The sequence below is a fragment of the Anas acuta genome, chromosome 9 (assembly GCF_963932015.1).
Source record: "Anas acuta chromosome 9, bAnaAcu1.1, whole genome shotgun sequence".
Taxonomy (NCBI): Eukaryota; Metazoa; Chordata; class Aves; order Anseriformes; family Anatidae; genus Anas; species Anas acuta.
The window spans coordinates 646300-662025 of NC_088987.1; the positions used below are offsets into that span (position 1 = coordinate 646300).

Genomic DNA, 15726 nt, shown 5'->3' on the forward strand with positions numbered 1-15726 from the left:
CATCACATGGCTTAAATGGTTGCAGTGATACCGTGAACAAGAGGAAAAATGGCTAATTCTCAGTGTGCTCATCGCAAAAAAGTATTCAGCTGCTTCCACAGACGAGTGTGTGGGCAGCGTTCCCATACTGAGGGGTGTTCCACTGAGACAAAATATTTGGCCTGGGTGTGTTGTCCACTAGAGGATTTGATTACATTTGGTTTTGTAACTGACACAACAGGGTAGTTCTGAAGGGACAAAATAACAAAACTGGTATCAATTTAGTGGTCCTGGGAGGAAAAAAGTAAAATCAAAGTATGAGGATGTGACTCCTCCAAGCCTTCAAGTGTTCGTCTCGTATGCTTCAGACTAATGAAGAGCAGAAGATATCAATGCACAAAAGTGTATGAGGTGACTCCTCTATTTTTCTAAAGTCATTATAGACGGGACGGTTGGGCGATAATGAGGCTGGAGCTGTGTGACTTACTGGCTCAGCTGAGCCCACACGTGGGCTGTGGCTGGGGACTTCGAGGTGACCCAGGCTGGGGGGGAAGAGCCCTGCGGGCCGGGTTCCCGGGGGCTGTCACTGCATGTGCAACGTGCCTTGCCTGTCGTGCACGCTTTTCAAGCAGAAGTCTGAGTAAGAAATGTTTATGAAAATAAATGGGGATTTTGAAATAACTTTCAAGACCGCTAGTATTTAAAATTATATGACTATTAGCAATAAAATAGAAAAACTAAGTATTATGATAGCGTAGAAATTCCTTATTTAAAAAGGACAGGGCTTCAAGTGAGACTTGTGTTTTCTCTGAGAATTGTGCTATTTTTTTTTCCAGTATTTCTATAGATCCACGCCATGTCCATTTGTCACTGTAGTGGTGTATTTTAAGCTCAGCCTTCCTCCCATTAGATTTCTTTGTTTTGTATGCAGTCTGTAAGGTGGGTGACATTTATCCAGCTCACCAGAACTGGTGTACGTGATGGTTTATTGAAAAATCTTAGTTTAATAGGCAGAATCAGATTCGGCTTTCTTTCAGAACTATACCGTCCTACACTTCATGCTGTTCAAGAGGAAAGCATGGTTGATTTGTGGAGTTAAGGGGTTCAAGGATAGTTGGTAAGGAACTGTTTGAATGTGCAAATATCTGATTTTATGTGCACCTACCCTAAAAGCACTGTCTGTGTGCCCAAGTCAGGAACACAAGTACAAAGAGTTTTGCACTGCATGTTTTGCAAGTTTGTTCTTTCAAATGATGTGTGCTCAGTAGCTCTGTGGAGTCCTGTGGGATGCCTGCACAGCATGAATGTTTCAGCTTCGTTTCCGTTCTGAACTGACTTCACAAGTGAGTGTGGAAATTTCCACTGTCTTTCTGGACGTACACGCTGTTCTTTGTTACGTTTCTATCCACCAATACTATGAGCTGTAGTTTTGTGTTAAAGCTGAAATACTGCACAGAAGCTATAGTCAGCAGGGAATTCAGGAATGCTGAATATCACATGCTTCTAAACTTCTTAGGCCACAGCACTAGGAAGTTTGACTCCTCTCACTTTGGCCTCCTCCCTGTATGTTCCCAGGCATCCAACACTCTTCTGTGCTTGTTTTCTCCCCAGCCCTGTAGTTGCTGTGGTCTTTGCCACATACGTGGCAGTCAGCACTTAAATTGCCTATGCAAAATCCATTGCATAAATCACATCAGTTTATGATATCGTTTTGAAATTTGTTCTAACTACAAACAGATCAAAGTAGCTACTTTTACATCCACATGTGAATTCAAAACCCCTTAATTTATCTGAAAGCAACTCAGGTAGTCTTAGGCAGAAACAATGTGCTGAGAATGATCAGCACCTGTCAGAATCAATGCAGCTTCTGCTAATCAGCACCTCCCTCTTCAACTGCTTAAGGCTTTATGGTAAGGCTGACTGCTGCAGCCTTACTCTATGGAAAACCTGTGGATTTGGATTTTAGTTTTGTAGTTTTTTAGTCCATTTATATGTCAGTTAAGATGGCTTTAACAGTACAGAAATTTGGTAGTCATGCTACTCTTCCTGACAATGACTGTAAGTCATGCTTTTTACTCTTTTCCAGTGTATTATCTTTAACATGAATGTGTTTAAGTCCATAGAGTACCCTGTCTGTTAGGGCTTGTCATGATTCCTACTTAGACACCGTGGTTTTCCCTTGCTTCCCAGCACTAGAGTCTTCTAGATAAATCTGTCTATCCAGAGACAGTGTCTGCCTCATTGCCTGCCATCCATTTAGCATTGCCCACCTCACACCTGAACCGCCCACCAGCCCTGTGTGGGGAGCTCCAGCTGCTGCAGGTCTGGCGTGCGGGCAGTTGTGTGCTCTCACCTTTCCCACGAGTGCAGAGCAACAGCAACCCACGCGGGGGAAGTGGCTGTGTTACATAGGAAGAAATGTTGAAAACAGACGTGTTTTATTTATTTATTTATTTTTCTCCTGGCACTGCCTGTAGTCTGGCCTTATTGTAGTTAGCATGTCACTTGTTGTTATTTCATACCGGTAGTAAGTGGTTTGTACTGAAAGAAATTAGGCCCTAGATCTCAATGGAAATGTGGGATTTTAACAGAGCTAAAATTAAAAAACCTTTAGTGTTTGTAACAAGGTTTCTGGACTGAAAAGTTTTGTTGTCAGTTTACACCAAATACCTGAATATTGGGCCGTTTTGTCATTTCTAAAGGCCCAGGAGGTAACAGTGTTGGAGCTCCACTGGTGCCGTGCACTCTGTTCCTGCCTCTCAGTTCCCTGCTCTGCCTCTGTTCTGCCTCTGCCCTTCATACGGCAAGCCTCGAGCTGTAAAGTACTTGGATGGGATGGAAGCCCCTTGTCTGTAACTACGAAATCATCAGTAGCTTGTCACTGATGCACCAAAGTGAGTGTAAGCCGCGAGCAGCGGCTGGACAGGACGTGCGTGTCAGTAAGCGGCTCGGGGCAGCCTTTCCCTCTGAGTCTCTTGCAGGTCTTTTCCTGTGTTGCTGCTTCCTCCTCCTGCAGGCATACCCTGCTGTGGAGGTAAGCCCAGAACATCCCATGAAGATTTTCCTCCTGAGTTAGCAGAAATGTACTAAAAGGAGAGTCTTTTCCACTCGCACAATGGAGCTGTGTTTAAATTGTTTGTAGGCGCCTGGCCTGATGCAGAGGCAGTCAGAGGCTGCGCTATGTTTCCAGACACAGCTTTTCAAATAACATTTGTTTCAAGACCAAGATGAGCCAAGGAGGCTGAATGACATTTCTAATACGTTAGCTCATTTCCAGAGATAGTAGTTTTCTTGGCTTTGATGATTGACTGGGACCTAATTCTCAATTCTGATTTCTTCTGACAAGTTGACAAAGGAAAGTGCTGATCTTGCTGAAGTGTTCAGTCATGTAGGAGCTTCACAGCAGGCAGGCGTCTGAGAAGAATTGCCAGGAGGCCAGGTGAGGGGTAGCGAAGCCTGGAAAAACACACGGGGTCACATCCATTCCTGGTGTAAATCCACTGACTCTAATGACTTTCAGGCCTTCCCTGCTTCTTCTAGAAGTTGTAAAGGAACTAAATGCAGAAAATGTCTAATTTACAGGAAAGCAGCACAGAAACACTGTAGATACAGTAAAATCCCCCAAAGGTTGCTGGCTGTGCACAGCCAAACACCGACCGGCAGCAGGTCTGGTTCGGTGCTCCCCGTGGAGCTGCAGTGAGGAACCAGCCCTGGGGCTGGAGGGGGCTCGGCCACACGCCGTGCCCGGGGGGAGCGGGGAATGGTCTGTGTTGGTCTGCCCACTACATTCACTTCACGAAGTATAGAAAAAAGTACAACTGTCACATTAGCTGCTGTCTTCTGATGTCCATTGGGTCTGCCTTGTTTTATTTATTTGGCTTTTGTGAAACCGATGGGTCTTGTGCTCTGAGAAGGTCTTTATCTTCATTATGATGAGCAATGTGGACTTCAGGAGCTCTCAGAGCAATCTCTACAAGCCAGAAAGCTCTACCCCTAGGAGCAGGAGCGCACTGCTTAGGCTGGGAGCTGGATTAGTGAGGAGCAGCAACTTCCATGTTCCTCGTCCTGAGCTGCTCTTCACTTTGGTGCCCTGTGCCACGGGAGCCGGGCTGTGCCGTACCTCCACACGTGCACTTGTGCCCTGCTCTTGGGTCTGCGCCCTGGGGCTCCCCAGGGAAGGGGAAGGACCAAGGCTGGCTGCAGCCCTGCTATCAAGCTTATCAAACCCTTTTGCCCTTTTAAAATGGGTGCTCTTTGCTCACCTCTGCAAATCCAAGCAGATTTTTTCTCAAGTAGCTTCGTGATGTCATGCTCAAAAGTGCTAATAACTTGTAACAGACACCTTGGCATCAGCACGGCCACCTTGTAGGTGGGCCCTGGTACAGCACCTTGCCCCCAGCCCCTGGGCGGGTGCCCTTTGCTGCTCCCTGGGTGCGATGAGGCCAGAGCCGCGACGTGTCATGAGGCTGGTGTAGGTTGTGTCCAGTGTTTCTGAAAGCAGCTGCCAGCAGAGTACTCCGCACTGCTCTCTGTTTTAACATCGTTTTTGTGATCACCTCTAGGATAAATCCGCTTGGGTAGCTAAAGCCAAAATTTATGCTTCTAGCCAGAAAGAATTCACTCTATGGAAAAACAGTAAAAGTTTCTGGTTGTGGCAGGATTACAGCAAGGATGACAGTAAAAGTTTCTGCTTATGGCAGTAAGACAGAAGGGATGAAGTTTCACAGGAACTCAGAGTTTCCACTTACACAGACTGTGATAATTTTATATTTGCTGCTTTGTGGTTTTGAGAAAGACTCCTTCTGAAGTTGATTTCTGTTTTGTAGAAACTAACTGTAACTCATTTTACAATTTAAAGAATACCCTTTCTCTTGTAAAATTGGTTTTTTATTAGAGTTAACAATGCTGCAGACAGATTTTTTCTTTCTATACTAAATGTATTGTACATGCCACTCAGTTACTCTATATTTAGATTCAGTCCCACGGTACTTCAAAATTGGCAGTTTTGTATTGCTTAAAGGGTGAAAAAAACCCTCTTGCTGTGCATGAACTGTGGTGCAGGTATGTGGTTCACCCCAGGATCTCTTTCCATTGACTCCCACGAAAGCTGGATGAAGCCCCAAGCTAGCATGGTTACCGCAGGCTGCCAAGACACGCTTTTTTCCCAGGATCTGGTGACCGCTGCTCCGGTGCCTTGCTGCCTGTGTGGCCTCCCCTCTGCGTACAGCTCCTGCTTCCCATGGCACGTGGGGGATGCTGAGAGGTGGTAGCTGCAGATTACCCCTCAGAGGGAAGGGTGCCAGGAGCTTGCCAAAGGACACTAGCCTGTGATGGGCTGTGCCGAGAGAAGCTGGTTGCAGATCAGTGGGGTTATTTACACAGGAAGCGATATTTGTATGTAGTCTGCAGATGCATCTTAAGTCTTTGGTGCTGGTCATATTCTGAGACTATTTCTTGGAAGTTCTTGGTCAAATCCTAGCAGTATTTTCAGTCTTGTTAATATTCAGAGCATCTTATTTGGCCGCAGTTAATCACTGGCAAAGGCTGCAGATTCTCTTGCAGTCTGTTTTTGCACATGAAAAAACTACCAGGTGCACCTCCTGAAGTGCTTTTGTCACTGACTGGGCCACAACGCGGGCTGAGCTGTAAGAACGCAGCCTGCCTGCAGGTCAGCAGGTGCTGACATCCAGGTTTGTCTCTGCTGTTATTTGGTCTGCACGGAGAGGCGAGTCACTTCGTTCTTGTCTTCATTTTCCCACATGCAAAGTACAGCCTCCTGGAACCTATTTAGCATCTAGAGAGGTGGTTTGAGAGCTATTTGCTTAGCTTGCACTATTATTATTGGAGTCAGAAATTACTTTTAAAGGCCTTAGTGAGCTCCAGTTGTAGCTAATTTTCACTTCATAACATCCAATGAGAGGTATTGGGGCCGGCTGTGCTGTAGCTGAGGACACTGAGTCATGGAAGATGGAGCTCGCGGGCACAGTGGCACTGTTGTAGTGGTGGATATGTTGAAGGGACTGCAGTTTGAGCTGGAGAAGCTCAAGTCTTTTGCCAAAGGCCTCACAGGAATTCTGCTGCAGAACTGGAACCAGCTGGGCTCTGTAGGTGCTTGGAAATACAAACTTCTGTTTAATGAACCTTCAATTAATAAACAGCTATTGCAAATCCAGGTCTGTAATGGTTACTAAAAGTATCTGATAGAGCAACACTTCTCAGAATAATTCTGAGCCTAGAACCAGTGCATAGGCATTCTAAGCACTAATTCACCCGGAATAAATGACATTTCCCATTGAAAATAGTTACGTTGCTCTGGCCTTTTTTATACCAGTGGTTACACTGATAAAGCAGCACTGATTGAGATTAACCCTTGGAAAAGACAGGTTGGCTACAAAAGGTACATCAAATTAATGCCTGATGTGACTTTTTAAAAATTCCATACCCCTGGTCAACAGTAAAATAAGAATAAAGATAAAAATATATAAGAATAAAGACAAAAATCCTATTTATAAGGATTTACAGAAGGAACAGCTAAGAACTGCTTTTCAATTTAATGAAAATAACGTTTCTATTAAGTGTATTGTTTATGTAGTGAAAGCATTTGTCACAGATCGGTTTCAATAATTGCAGCTCTGAAAGAAATAAAATGTGAAGGAAAGGCTCTAAGAGCCCAATCTTCAGTCTGTGGGAAGGCCAGGAGTAGCCGTTCAAATAAGAACAATGACAAAACATGCACTACACAAAGACTCACCATTTTACTGTTCGTCCAGGTGGTGCTGGGGTTTTCAGGCTGCATTTCAGGCAAGGTTTAGCTTGCAGATCACTGAAGCACTCTGGTTCTGATTAGGCTGTTGGAAAGTAGGACAGAGTCCAAAGCTGGAAATTAGCATAGCATTAAGCAACCTTAAATTGTGGTCGTAAGTGCAGTTTGAGACCACTGGGTTGACTTGAGCTGCCTTTTACCCGTGAAATATGCTATAGTATAAACAGACATTTTTTGGCATTTAATATATGGAGCTTTAATGCTAAAAATAAATGCTCAGGTGGCACATATGAGGCATCCCCTACCTGGTAGGCAGAAGTAGGCTTGCAGGATCCTCCCTGTGGTCTGCATTTCCCACTCCACATGCCCATGGCCAGCAGCCCCGTGGGGCCCCACAGGCTGGGCTGGCGCTGGTGGTGCTGGGCTGGCGCTGGCGGTGCTGGGCTGGCAGGCTCACTCCTCCATGCACGGCTGGGACATCTCAGATCTCCATCTACATGTGTTTTTATCACACTTGATTTCGTCTTCTTCTCCTCTTAGCCTTCTTAGCCTCCATCTTTATGTAATTCATTTTTTATTCATCATAGTTATTATTTTACACTTCTTCCTCGGGCCTAAATTTGCATAAGAACTGAAGCAATAAGGTCAAAGTCAATAGCATACTGATATGGCTATGGTTACAGAAAAGTTGTTTTTGTTTTTGTTTTTTAAGCAATGTTCTGTTTACACAGATTTTTTTTTTTTTTGCTTTGTTTTTAAAAGGTTTGATTTTTAATAACAACCAAATACTTCCCACCCTATTATTGTGCTCTAGTTCTCACAGAGGTTTGGTCTGAATGATGGGGCTTCTTTTAAGTGGACCTTGCTTGAACCTTTGCTCTTTTGGACCTTGCACTGGTGAGATTTTTCCAGACGGTGTTTGTTGGCTCAGCTCTGTCTTCCTCCAGCTTTTGGAGTGCATGCTATAGCACAGGTTTCTGCCTGCTTTGTTCCTGGATGTTAATAGGATGTTATCTCTATGTTATTAAACTAATGTTAAGTGCCAAGAGCTTTACAGACGGTCTGTTGTGCGGTGTCATTGGTCAGCTGTTGAGAAACATGAAGTATCCTGACTAATGAATAGCTCAACAGTCAATGCATGGCAGATAATCAGGCATTAGGGAGCTAAGATTCGGAGGAGATAACTCAAAGCAAGCATACCAAAATAAGCTTCTTAGCTCAATGTAAACAACTAGGTGTAATCATTCCTCCAGAAGTCAACATTTTCCCTGAGGCTGCATACTCATTCCGCATTAGTAATATAATGAATTTTGGGCTGAGTAATACTGTCTAGCAAAGCGGTATCTTTAAAAGATATCTTAAACTACTGCTTTGCTCTCACTTTCAATTTAAGTTCATGAAATTTTCATACTTACTCGAAATCCAGTTAGACGCAGTTGGGATAGACCACATGCTGATATTGCTGATGCTGATATTGCTGATGGAACTTAAAAATACTGGGGTCAGGTTTGTGGTATGACAAAGCATGCTGTCTACGAATGTTCCTGTAAGAATAAAACGGAAAATCAAAATTGAGTATTAACATGGGAAAAATGAAGTCTATACCCAGAGCTCATGGACTGGTGTTTTCAACAGGTTTTGTTTCATATTCCATTTGATTGTTTGTTTAGGAATCAAGCTGTAATTCCAACAGACTGTGACTTCTTTTAGCTCGTGTAAGGTGCAAAATGATTTTAGGCTAGTAGATGAGCAAGTAATTATGTGCATTCTTTAATGTTCCCTTTGTCTTGACCAGTTATCTCATAACTTTGCAGCTATGTAGTTTTAAATTGGTGATTGAAGTAAGTCAATCAATCCAAAACAGATTTGAACAAAGAAATGCTGGGGCTTTGCAATGAGCACTCTTTAGGGGTGCTTGCCTGTTCCCTCCTGTGCCTCAGCTCCCAGGCAGACTGCGTGTGGAGCTGCCTGCCTGGGTCTCCAGGTGGGCAGGCGGGACTGCTCAGTGGTTCAGGGCAGTGCCTTTATTCTGTCCTCCATTTCTTAAACTGCTGTGTCCCTCAGTCAAACTACGAGTATGGAGAACTGTCATTCAACTATTTTTTTTCTAATCCATGTTCTGAAGTCTTCCAGCGTGCCCCTTGTTTGAGTCTGTTCCTGTGGTTTAAAAAGCTGTGGCAGCATCAATGCAGGCTAGGTCCTGAATGTTACCAAGTCCTGAAGGGAGATTATCTGTTGTTGGACTGTCTAGATCGTTGCATGCATTAGTGGAATATAATTTGAAATAAGTAGTATTTGATGTATATACCTCTTATTTGATGCTATACCTCTTAAAAATTGTGTAAGGCCTGAACATTAGGAGTGAAGAGATCAGAGCATGTGGAGGAAGTATGTATATGTATGTCTTCAGCTGTTAAACAGTGGCTGGTTAATATACAAAACCTTTTTTCAAGTGCTACAGATCAGAGAAACTGAGGCTGTCTGTTGCCTCTCCCAAGTGGAAGCTTTATGGTCACGAAATTTTTGAGTGGAACCAAAGAACACAGCTTCGTACAGTTCTGTTTTAGGATGCATAGGCTGCTGAAAAGATCATGTTCGGTCTGAATTTACACTTAATAAACCAAACTGCAAATTATAGAAATGCTGAATTGTTATCTTAAATAATTTGTACTGTATTTTAAAATATCTCTTTCTGTAGATATTTCCTGTAAGGCAAAGAGATAAGTCTAGAAGCTGAAGGTTTTATTCCTTTGGCACCATGGCCATATGCTGTCTTTATTTTAACAAGCTCTGGAAAGGTAGTAATGCTGTAGTTTAATTTGTGTTGACAATCTTAACTCCATCATAGCAAGGCTATTCGGTTTGGGAAGTACTTGTCCGGTTCCATTTTTTTTTCTTTTTCTCCAGGAGTGGTTCACTCCCCTTGAGTAATCTTAAATGTCAAATTTGAGCATTTACACTGAACAGTGGTGCAAGAGATGTCTTGGCATCAGATAGTTAAACTCTTTTTACATAGGCGGTGGGAAAGTAGCTGAAATCACAAGGGTAATGATTTACTCAGGTAGTGATGTTCTGTGTGGTGTTTTTACGATGATGAAGGGGAATGGTATATGCGTATGGATAGGCTCAGATAACATCAAACCATATTGCTTCCCTGCTTTCCATTTGGTCACTGTTACCCAACGCAGAGGTTTCAGGAATTTGGAGCAGTAGAATAAAGAAGATTTCTGTCTTAGCTGCTTGAGTGTAGATTTTATTTATTTATTTATTTATTTGGAGCGGGTCATAAACAGCACTGACTTTAGACAGCACTACATTAACAGGAAAGTTGGCACAGAAATTAGTTTGTATCTGTCACACTCGTCTGGAAGAGACACAAAGCAGAGCCCCTGTGGCGATGTGCTCTTCTGAACGCTGCATAACCTCACAGCCAATTTGGGGAGCTGCAAGCGAGAGCTGTGCAGAGCTGTGACTGCTTCTGGTGTAAACACATTTCTTCCTCATTTAATTTGCAGAGTCAAAAGCACAGAAAAAGATTCACATTAGTGTTTGTGAACATGCCTTAGCAGTTATTTTATTGAAGGTCATTAGTTTCTCATTGTTGAGCTGCCTTACTTGTAAGGGCCGGCCAGATTCTTGGAGGTGCTAACGTGAAGAGAGTCTGCTGGAGAAACAAGTGCAGCTGTTTGTGTTCATATTTCCTTGGTGGCTGAGGATTGCCTGGGCTGTGCAGGTACAGGCAAAGCATAAATGGTTTCATACTGTTGCTTACTTTCTTGTCAATAAAATTACTATTAGTACTGCATATTTGTTTTAATGAATATAAGATCCTGAAGGAATGATTGCTTTCTGGTAGCCGTATTCATTGTGGCTTTACCTGCACATAGAAGAGTCTCTCCAGCACATTTAAATCTTCATCCTCACTTTGTGAAGGATGGGAACTTTTTTCTTAGCTTTGGAGATGAGCGGAGGGGCAGTGAGAGCACTGTGCCCATGAGCCATGTGGTGCCGGATGCCCTCCAAGGCTGCCTGGGAGAGGAGCTGGGTGTTCCGGCAGGGTGGGTGCCTCGGCAGGACAGGTCACACTACGGCATCCTGCAGTGCTATTCCAGTGACTGCTTTTGTTAGGCTTGCTGGTTCTTCTGACCCCTTGAGGCTGTGGGAGTTGGGATTACCACGAACTTCCCTCTCTTTGAATGTTAAGGTTGTCATGTCAGGAAAGAACTCGCAGTTATTTGATCTGACCTCATGCACAGCGTGGGTCCATAGGACTGCCCTGAGTCGGTGGTCTTGTTGGGCAGCTGGAGCGGCAGAAAATAATCTGACCCCCACACCAGGGAGCAGCGGGAACTCATTACACTCTTGTAAAGGTGTAGAGCCATGGGCAGAGATGACTTGTTAAGGTTTCTCCAGGTTCTTGCCCCACTGGGCAAGAAGATCTGACCCTTGGGGATGCAGAGTTTAAACCACTCTTATTTTCAGGCCTCTACAGAACCGAGTCAGGCTTTGTGTAAAATTCAGGCAGCAGCTGCTATTCTGCGTGCATCTCCCTTGAGCCCATTCATCACATCTGAGTCAGCTTCTCCCAGGCACCTTCAGTGAGAAGGTGCTTTGAAAAGCTGCTGGTTTGCCAGGCAGAGCATCGGGCTTCCCATTACATTGCGGCTATAGAACTCAGCATTATTTGGTTAAAAACATCTCCAAGTGTTCCTTTTGAAAGAGAAACAGCAAAAGTAACTAAATTCTGTTTTTCATCATGCTTTTGTCTCATCTGCTATTGAAATTACAGTTCAGAACGGCTCTAATTTAGCAGTTTGATTTCCTCCCCCCCTCCAAATTCCACAGCAACTCAGCTGGAAAAATAGACCTCTGGTTTGAATAATGTCTCTTCCATTCATCATCCTCAGCATGTCCATTGACTCTGCAATCCAAAAGGCTTACTAATTTCAGAAATCAGCCTTAAATGCTTGTGTGCCACAGATGTATATCCACATATTCATAAATTCAAAGGTATATTTGCTCAAACCTAAATATTCCTTTGCTGAAAATATTTAGCAAATGGTTTATTTAATCATGATCTGTCATGCAATCATTCCACTTTTTGAAAAGATCACTTTCTACTTAAATGTTATCAGTACTACTTTAATTTTGTACGAGATTCCTGCTGACTGTTACACAGGCATTATTTCTTCTCTAATAGTCTCTGTTCCCCTGGGATGGAAAAGTGAGATTTCGAGCAATCTGTTTCTGGGTCATGAATTTAAGAATTGTGAATTATTGTTGTAAGAACTAGAAAACCTAATTACACAAACTATGTGAACACTGAGAAGCCAGAAATTGAAGATGTAAGCAAAATGAACCTGTTATTACTTTCAAGTTTGGGATTCTTAAGTTATTTTGAACATCAAAACTTGAGGTACAGCAGGAGCCAGTGACGTTGGCTTGAAGTATGTCTGGATTTCTGGTTTAGTATGGATCAGGTAAGGGAGTTTGTTGCCTTGGTCTACCTCTGAAACAGTCACTACTTTGCGATGGCTCCTGTGAAACAGTGCATTCATGCGACAGCCCTGCAGCTTTTCTTTGAGTGCATTTCTTCACGTGGGAGAGTGACTAGGTGAGTAAAATGGAGTTTCACTTGCTGCAGGCTTCTCCTCAGCTTATTTCACTGGGGGAACGAGCCAAGCCACCAGTGCAGTCTTCCTTCTGCACAAGGCAGAGGGACTCTTCCTTGCGAGATTCTCAGGGGAGGCATTCTCTTTAGTACTTAATGAAAAGCAGATATATTCTGCATTAATTCCTAACATTTCACCGTGTCTTCATCAGTTATGGACTAGCAATTTCACCTTTAGTCTCAAGATTTATGTCTACATAATAATCTTAAATGGATTTAGTTTTTGTTCATGGAAAAAATCAGGGTGTAGGTAATTAAGGAAGAAGTAAAGAAGGAATTCAGGTAGATAATTTAAATTTAATGCCTCTCCATTCTGTGTTCATGACAACTGCATGCTCCTTCTCTAACTGGAAAAATGATTGCTTTTTCAAGTCGGTGAAAATTAGAATAAAGTTGGAAAATAATATTTTTTTGTCTTTCTACTGTTTTGAAACATTGATACCTTTCTTCCAAGAAGTAAAAGGTGATATGCTTGAACAACATATGACATTGTGAAAACATCAAGACAAAATACTGTTTTGGAATCTCCTATTGTCTAATTATAGTGATGATATGCTTTTTAGACCAACTTGGAAAATAGTTTATTGAATGTCTTAATGCTGTTATGACCCTAGCATATTTCTGAAATTGTTGCTTTGTCATGTATTCAGAAAAACTGCATGTGTTAAATTTGAGCTTATTTAAATTTTGGTGAATTGCTTTTTTGGGTTCAGAGTATGAATGTATTCAAGACAAACATTTGTTTCCATTTATACAACTTAAAATTCAGTAATAAACAACAGATGGGAGAACTATATCCAAATCCTCTTTTATAAAACATCTTGAGAGTGCCATGTCCTCATTTTATGAAAATAGGCCAAAATCCATTTCTATAGGCGTCATTAAAAAGTAGAGATAATAACAAAGAAGATAAGATAAAAGTAGAAATCACTTTAACTAGGCTGTGGTTTTATGATTAAGTGAAATACATTGCTAGCTTCTGAAAACAAGCCAAAAGCTGTTTAATCCAGAGTGAATCCCACCATGTATATTCAACACTGCTGGCATCTTCAAGCCTGTTTTGTAGAGAATGGGTGGAGGTACACTTGAGCCTTGTTTGGGCAGAAAAAGAATATGAGGAATAAGTGAGCCAATTTGTTTTTTTTTTTTTTTTTGTGAGATTCACTATTTATATGTTTCTGTCAAAAAAAAAAAAAAAAGGCAACAAGAAGTCCATCCAGCTGTTTGCTGGCCAGGGCAGTTCTGGCCTGAAAGACCCGAAGCCAAAAAGCCAAAGAAGAGGAGCACCAGCGACGGGGGGCTGCTGCCCTCCAGGTCCCTCCAGCACGCTGGGCTTTCCCCTTGAGCCCTGCGTGCTCCCCACTGGTGTGCCCTTCTGAGCAGGCAAATTCAGCAGCTGCTCAGTGCACAGATCCACCTCCTGGCTGCCTGATTTACCCATGCCCTAGCCATGGGAAAGCTGGCTTATATCACATCCCAAAAGGTAGGGTTGGCGGAGGGCACATCTCTAGCTGCTCCCAGGAGAGCCGGGGCAGTAGATGGGGGAAAAACGGCTGCACTGGGTGATGCTGAGTGTGTCCGGCCTGGCTGGGAGCAGGTCTCCTCCTGCCTTCCCCCACTGCTGTCCCTGTGGGTTTCACTGGTCTTCGGACGCGTGGTCCTGAGTGGTGCTGATGTCCCTGCTCATGGCCTTGCCTCTCTCCTCAAACACATGCTGTGTCCTGGCATGCCAAGGATTTGTTCTCACCTCTGGGCAATGAAATCCTATTTCATCTTTGTTGCTAATCCTCTTAATCCTCTAAAGAGAAGGGCACGAGTCTCAGCTACTTTATTTACTGGGGCAAGATTAAGGGGTGATTTGGTTGTGTGGTGAGAAGTAATAAGCTACTGTGAGGCTGTAGAACATGCTGGTGTGCAATGCAAGCATTGGAGCCCTGACAAATGCAACACCAGCGTTTCAGGACAGTTTGCAGCTGATTGCAGAGCAGTACGCAGCAGCTCAGCACTGAGGGGAGCATGGCTTGATAAATCACAAAATATCCACTGCTTGAATTCTCACTGTTAACTGTGTATCTGGGTTTGGCGTGGATTTTATGTGTTTGCTTTAACATCGATCATTTTTCAGCTGTTTCCTGACTAGCTGTTGGTGCCTGTTTGTGTACTGGATTAAGACCTACTTACAGCAGATGTGTGGCTGCTGCCTTCCACAGGGCACCTCCAGCCTTGCACTGATCTAATTACAATCATAATTATCAGTTGATGTCAGTCAGATACTAAAAGACATCAGAGGAAATTTGTGCTTATTACTACAAGTTTGCAACTTGTCTCACCAAGGGCACCATGGGCAATTGTTACTGGCCCCAGCATGTTTTTTTCTCCTTTCTCTTCATTCTCTGTCCCTGGAGGATGGCCACAGATGATTCTCACAGCGCTGAGAGAAGCATTTACAGAACCAGTGTTTGGATGCTCCTGAATACGCTAGTTTTAGTGGAAAGAAAAAAAATAATGTTATGCTGCCTCCCAGTGGCTTTTTAGTTTATTTCTTAAAATCTGTCAGATCAGAAAATTAATTCGGGGCCGGGGCATAACTAACCAGAGCACTGCTGCCTTTCTCTCGCCCCGGTGCTGCTGGGTGGGAGGTGGGGACGGGGTCTGCAGGGGGTCACTGGTGGCCCTGGGAGGGACGCAGGAGGGAGGGATGGGGGACAGACAGCCATAGGTGGCCCAGTGGCTTCAGCAGTGCCTGCTGTGGGTGCCGGCTGCTGTTCTTGTCAGCCGTTAGCCCGCACCCCATGAAGACATTACCCATAGCACAAATGTCTGGGAACACCACAGTCCTCATGGGGTCAAGCTAGAGGCCTGTCTTTAACAGCAGGGCCCCGCAGCCCTGGCCATGAGGAGCACCGCTGGTGCAGCCAGCGCTGGTGGGCAACGCGCCCAGCGAGCCCCATAGCGCCTGTCCCGCAGCCTGGGCTGGCTCCGGGGCTGCCCTGGGTCAGCTTGAGGGCATTCACTGCCCTCCTGCCCTCCTGCAGGTGCTGGTCCACGTGCTGTCAGCTCATCGACCTGCCCCTGTTGTTCAAGATCTGCTTTCAGATGGGGGCTGGCAAAGTTTCCGTGAAATTCCTTCACAGCGTCCTCTCAAGGGTGCTCCGCAGCCCTTTGCTGCTCCATGGAAATCTGTGCTCAAAGCAAACCAGCCTGTACAGGGACCCCCACGGCACAGCCTGGGCAAGCACTGGGTGTCCGTGGTGGGGGTCCCAGGTGGGGCTGGTCAGGGCCGGGGCAGCTGCAGGTGACCATCCCATGCGAT

General features: G+C 44.2%; 1 protein-coding gene and 1 long non-coding RNA gene across 2 annotated transcripts in view; one reads left to right on the forward strand and one right to left on the reverse strand.

Annotated features, from left to right (window-relative positions):
* Positions 1-1917: 1917 nt before the first annotated feature.
* Positions 1918-15726, forward strand: part of AADAC (arylacetamide deacetylase) — a 30005-nt gene continuing 16196 nt past the window's right edge. The window contains exon 1 of the mRNA XM_068692012.1: positions 1918-2037. Within this exon, the coding sequence (XP_068548113.1) occupies positions 2014-2037 (24 nt within the window). The 5' untranslated portion in view covers positions 1918-2013. The remainder of the gene's footprint in view (positions 2038-15726) is intronic.
* On the reverse strand, positions 5953-7171 carry LOC137861037 (uncharacterized). The gene is made up of 3 exons (XR_011099333.1): positions 7048-7171; positions 6731-6827; positions 5953-6090 (listed from the first exon to the last, which is right to left on the reverse strand). It is a non-coding gene; the product is annotated as an uncharacterized lncRNA (long non-coding RNA).